We start from the raw sequence: 6,074 nt of genomic DNA, 5'->3' as shown, positions 1-6,074 counted from the left end.
CATTATAAGTAAACAAACCGGCTTGTCCTTTGTGCTAAAAAGGATTGGGCCACTCGCTGCAATTATTTCTCTCGCATTTTACCTACTCGTACTTATTTCATCTGTTACATCAAAACCCCCTGAATACTTGTCTGTGAGCATTTACAGTGAATCCTTCATCAAAACTGCCTGTCAACACCTTCTGCTCCTCGTTGGGATCGACATTCTTACTTATCGAAGATACTACGATACACCCCCTATACTTGTGGGTCATCACGCGCTGGTTCTGGCATAGGTGCACCTTTCAATTTTGAGACATGCCACGGGCATGCACGGTAGGAAGAGGGAGAGGGAAGGGGCTAGGGTTGATGGGGTGCTTTCAGGACGGTTCAAGGGATGGCAAGGGTGTTTTAGCTTAGGTGGACGCAGGTTGGATGAAAGGGGCAGCAAGATCTTTACAAGATTTGCCAAAGCTTGGCACCCGGCCTCTCTCTCTCTCTCCCTTCCAAGCACAAGCTGCCAAGGAGAGGCATTGCTACAACACCTATCGACCAGAGAGAGAGAGATGGGTGCAGGAGGGAGAAAATGGAGAGGTTTGGTGTTGGTTTCAAAGAGGAGAGAGTGAGAAAGAGATAGGGAGAGATAATACATAGATGCCCCTCGTAGCATGCAATGCATGGCCCGACCACCTCCCTCTAAAAATCATGGCCTATATGGAAGGTACCTAATTCAAGGCAAGGCAAGGGTTGAAGCGGTGTAAAAGTTGGTTTGATGCAAAGGTGACCTTGATGTTGATTTTAAAGAATTTGAGACATGGAGATGGAAATGGACATTAATGTCATAATAGGTCAAAGAATTCCTAAGAAGCTCATGGATAGGTAGGTGGGGGTGAGGTTGGCTGGATCAAGGAGTTATATTTATTGTACAAGGGTTGCCCTTTTTAAAATTTGAACCCAAAATAATTTTATTTGGATCACTATCTATGCCTATGGCTCTTTTGAAAGAATATTATTTTGAAAAAGGATTTTGAAAAAGTTGAGAGAAGCTAGGTAGTACATAACATTTCAAAAAGATCTACTTTATTAAGCAAGATAGGTTTTTCTCAAAAAAAAGAAGAGGCAAACAAGAAACGGTTAAGTACCATAAACATGTATTTTGGTAAAAAAGGAAAATAAATCAAAGAAAATTATTATATAGAAATTATTTTTGGAGGTGGAAGAAAGGTGATATAAAACACCACACATATTTTCCTATTTTATTTGAGAAAAGAGTTTGAAAAGCTTTGATGAAACTAGAAAAGCTTTGTAGTGAAAATATAGAAGAAATTGAAATAGGGTTTTGGGTAAAAAGATAATTTTGGAAAAACTTGCCATCTCAAGGACAGATGATTACTACTTAGTGTAGCTAGCATTTCCACACATTGGATTTGAGTATTATACTTGGATTAAAGAAAAACAGGAGGCAAAAGCGGAAAAAGTGATCTTAAGCTGAACCATTGAATATGGTACAAGATCAAGTGGAAAATATAGGTTGCAAGGGTAGCATGGGACATGCAAGACGTGGAAGTTGTAAAGGGAGTTGAATAGATGAGATTCATGCATTGAGTTCACCTATAACAGTCGTTGGTGCTCAAAGATCAACTGCCAAAGGTTGAATCTTTTAAACCTGCCAAAACATCTTATTGACATTGCTTTAAAAACCATCAAGGATAAGTTGGTAGATGCTTGATCTAGTCAAGGGCATTGGTAGGGTTAGGAAGTGAACATGACAGAGTGGAACCAGGACTAGGTGCATTGTCTCGTATGGCAAAGGATAGATATAGCTACAGTCTCCAAAAGTGAATGTGATTACAGTTTTAGGACTCGGTCAAAATTGGAGTTGTTCCAAGTCTGGTGTCTAGGTTTCAGGATTTAAAAGGGATTGGGGTGAAGATGATTTTCAAAACTTGAATAAACGATAGGGTGTGCTAAGTGCATCACCAGGAGGATCTCAAGGTAGGTGCATTCATGGTTCTACAAATGGAAGGGTTTTAGTTAGTGAGTTGCTAGATGGTGTTACCCCTAGAAGGGTTATGATGTGAGATAACTCAAGACAATTTATTTGAACCAACAGATCAAGGCAATTCACCTACAAGCAGATCAAGAAAATTCATCTTAATTAGTTTTTAGAAAAGTTTTTGTTCTCCCTCATTTTTGCATTCTAGACACTTAACAAGATTGCCAAAGTTGAGGTGTTACAGTGTATGCCCGTGAGGACAAGCTCTACGGCCCCTATCGGAAGGGCATGGGGAGGCGGCGGAGGCGGTGGCGCGCATGGCCATCACCTTGGAGGGCGTGTGGGCGGCCCTCGAGTCGCTCCATGTCCAACGCTAGCCTTCGTCGGTGACCACCGCTGAAATCGAGGCGGCCAATGCTAGGCTCGCCGAGGTGAGGGCAATGCTCGGAGTTGCAGGAAGTCTGCGCGCCATGGGTCCTAAGCCCACGGACGTCGTCTACCTCCACGACGACGCTAACAACGACAACCTCAACGACCTCTGCGATGAGGAAGCTATCGGCATGACAGACAAACAATCGGTGCTGCTCGCATCGTTTGAGACCATCCGGCGGCGGGACACTGATCGTCGTCCGGACCTGGTGACGGAGGAGCAAGTGCGCCACCAAGCGCTCGCGATGAGGGCGGTCGGCCCTGTACGGTCGCAACTCAACGCTAGACGCGTGCTTCGGGACAAGTCAGCGCATTAACTGCGCCTACCACAAGTCGGATTCACGGCCGCATCGTACCGGCTTTACAACTAGCCGTCGCCTTCCTTCTTTGATTAATCCCTGTTTTACTGACGTGGAATTAAAGCTATACTAGCCTACATCGGCAAAATTTATTTACCGTTAAGCTGATTACTGGTTGATACTGTCAGATTATGGCGCTTAATTCGCCTACTGCCTACTGCGTAGGTACTAGCAGCTAGGGGCCGCTGCCGTGTTCGGGAGAGACGAACACCAGAGTCCGCGTCCACCTCCGCCTCCTGCGCGCAGAAGCTCTCCTTGATTCTATATATACCTACCGGCCGCCTCGCCGGAGATCTGCAACTATCTAAGGCGACAACAGCAGCAGCATAGCAAGAAGCGCGCGCCGCCATTGCTAGCCAACGATGGCGCGCCGCAAGATCCCCATCAACGAGGGCGCGCGGCCGCGGGGCAAGGAGTACGCGAAGATGACCCAGGGGCTCCGGAAGAAGGCGTCGGAGCTCTCCGTGCTCACCGACGCCCGCGTCGCGCTCGTCTGCGCCCCCGCCCCCGCCGCCGGATCCCCGCTAGTGTGGGAGTCGGAGGGGGGCGGCGTCCTCGACAGGTACCGCGCCCTCCCGCCGGAGAAGCGCGCGCGGCACACGCACCGGAGCTACCTCGAGGCCCAGCTGGGCAAGGAGAGTGCGACGCTCGCCAGGGCGCGGCAAGGCGCCTGCCACGGCGTGCTCCCGGACTGGGACCGGGCGCTGAACGACATGACGCGCGAGGAGGCGCTGGAGGTGCTCGGGGCGATCGACGCTCAGCTGCGGGCCACGGGCGACAGGATGGCGGCTCTGGGCTTGCCGCTCGCGCCGGCGCCGGAAGATGACGATGCTTCCGAGGACGCCGTCATCGCATCGCAGCAGCTCGTGGACATGGACTATGCCGGCTTCCAGCCGCAGATGATGCCATGCCATGGGGAAAACTTCAACCACGTCCCCGGCGAAGGCCTACTCGAGCAATTCATGATGCAGCCGGGGTACGGCACCGAGTGCGCCAACGACGGCAACTACGACGCGGGCGCCGTCTACGACATGGAGGCGCCGGCCGGCTACGGCGACAATGCTGGTTGCGTCTGGCCCGACTTGACCATGTCCTACGCCGCCGACGAGTCGTGGGACGCGGTCATGCCAGTTGGGTACTACCCCGACTTCGCCAACGACGGCAGTCTGGCGCCTGAGCACTACTACGCTCAGGACGTCACCGGTGGGGCTTACGCCAGCACGCTACAGCTCGAGTACCCCATGGGCATGAATGGTAACTTCGCTTACCTCGACATGGACAACAGTTACGCGTCATCGGCGCATTGGCAGGCCGAGGAATTCCAGAGCTGCGACATCGGCACCGGCCATTACCTGTATCACTGCTAGCATCCCGGGACAAGCAGCTACGGCCAACGTTGTTAGAAGCCACTTCCGTCAGGATGCAAGTGGACATCTCCACGGAGTGTCCGCATTTGCCTGCATCATCCGCATGCATTCTAAGCAGGATTAGCAGGTTCTGCGTCCACCAGACATGCAGGCTAAGCAGGAATGGCAGGTTCCTGCATCCGCGTTGCGTTGCTTCTCTAGCTGCTTGCAGTAGAATTTTTTTTTGCGTTGCGTGTTGACCAGATGACTCGGTTCAATAAGACTGATCTAATAAAATAGAAGCACATCCCCAATTTGTCTGCTAAGCAAAACCGTACAAACGCATGCAAACTATAATTATACTGGGAAACGAAGGATACAGTTCAGATACTTGAAACAGTCATATGGCGCGATTAGGATTCAGGGTGCACGCGCTTGTGGTCTCGAGGAATTCAGGACCCAGGCAACGACGTCCTTCCCGTCCTCCATGTGAATAGGAACCGATTCCTTGCAAGAAATACGAGATCGGGAACTCCTCCTCCTTCCCCGCCACCGTCGACATCACCTCCTCCTTCCCCGCCGCACCTGGAATCTCCTCCTCCTCCTCCATCCGCAGGTGGTGACGGGATCCATCGGGATCGTGACACAGCGCCGGCCGGCCGAGGTGAATTTGAGGACGACGGATGGGGAGGTGCAGTCTAGGGAGGGTAGGGGAAGATGATGAGCAGAGGAGCTGGCGGCGCAGTTGGGGATAAGAGCATCTCCAACAGACGCGCTAAAACCCTCGCGCGGCAAAAAAACCGCCGTTTTGCCGCGCGCGGTCGCTGCCGCGCTGCTCCAGCGGACGCGGGAAAACTGCGCGCGCGCTAAAAATTTTACCGCCCGCGCGCTTCGCGCTATCCCGCGCGGGAAATCTGCCGCGTGCGTTACCGCGCGCGCCATAAAGAGGACACGCGCGAAGCGGCCAACCGCCACTCCTCCCCACGCGTCTTCCTCCCGCGCCCTCTCTCCCCCGCCGCTCTCCTCCCGCGCCGCTCCGCCTCCGGCCGTTCCTCCTCGACGCGAAGATGCCGCCGCGCCGCCGCTCATCCTCCGGCTACCGCGGCGTCCGCGCACGGCCGAGCGGCCGATCCGACGCCGAGATTCGCTCCGGCGAGGAGCGGATCCGGCTCGGCACCTACGACACGGCGCATGAGGCGGCGCGAGCCTACGACGCCGTCGCGTGGCGCCTCGGCCGCCCCCGCCGGCAGATGAACTTCGACGATGTGTGGACGCGCGAGCAGGCGGAGATGCTCGCGCCGCCATCGCCGCTCATCACGAACGAGCAGCGGCGCCGCGCCCGCGACCTCGAGCAGCGCCTGCGCGTGGCGGAGCAGGACGAGCGCAACCGCCTTGCGTGGGCGCGCGCGTTCCCGGAGGACGTCGCCGCCACGGCGGCCTTCTACGCGGAGAAGGAGGGGGAAAAGGCGGCGCGAGCGGCGATGAAGAAGGCGAGTCGCGAGAAGCGCCGCGCCGATTCCGCGGCGAGGAAGAAGGCGAGGGCCGACGCGGCGGCGAGAGGAAGGAGGAACGGCAGAAGGCCGCAGGGCCGTCGACCGTCGTCCTTTCGTCCTCCTCCGAGTTCCAGTACACGACGACGTCGACGCCGGTGTCGGACACGACACTGAGCAGCTCCGACTTCGACTGGGAGTCCGACGACGGCGAGGAGTAGTTTATTTATTAGTATTTTCGTTAAAATGTCGTATTGTATCGCGCACTTTTAATATATATTCGTATTTTCGATCAAATTTCAGTTTGTTTGATGAATTTTAAAAAACAAACGGTCCGATTTAGCAGTTGTGACGCGCGCGGCTGCAAAATAGCGCCTCTGGTGGAGGTGCGTTTTTCGCACACCAACGCGCGCTGCAAAATACAGCCTCCGCCGGGGGCAAATTCGCTATGCCGCGCGCGAGCGGTATACAGCGCG

At 53.9% G+C, this 6,074-nt stretch overlaps 1 protein-coding gene across 1 annotated transcript; it reads left to right on the top strand.

Moving 5' to 3' along the window:
* Window positions 1–3,124: 3,124 nt before the first annotated feature.
* LOC124696549 lies at window positions 3,125–4,129 on the top strand. The gene has a single exon (XM_047229263.1). It carries the CDS (start codon window positions 3,125–3,127, stop codon window positions 4,127–4,129), a length of 1,005 nt encoding a protein of 334 aa, XP_047085219.1.
* Window positions 4,130–6,074: the final 1,945 nt, after the last annotated feature.

Source organism: Lolium rigidum, chromosome 3 (genome assembly GCF_022539505.1).
Source record: "Lolium rigidum isolate FL_2022 chromosome 3, APGP_CSIRO_Lrig_0.1, whole genome shotgun sequence".
In the NCBI taxonomy this organism is placed as follows: Eukaryota; Viridiplantae; Streptophyta; class Magnoliopsida; order Poales; family Poaceae; genus Lolium; species Lolium rigidum.
This window is presented reverse-complemented; position numbering and strand designations above follow the sequence as displayed.

What these genes read in the sequence shown, in the direction of transcription:
- LOC124696549 (XM_047229263.1), top strand. Translation starts at nt 3,125, where the DNA reads ATGGCGCGCCGCAAGATCCCCATCAACGAGGGCGCGCGGCCGCGGGGC.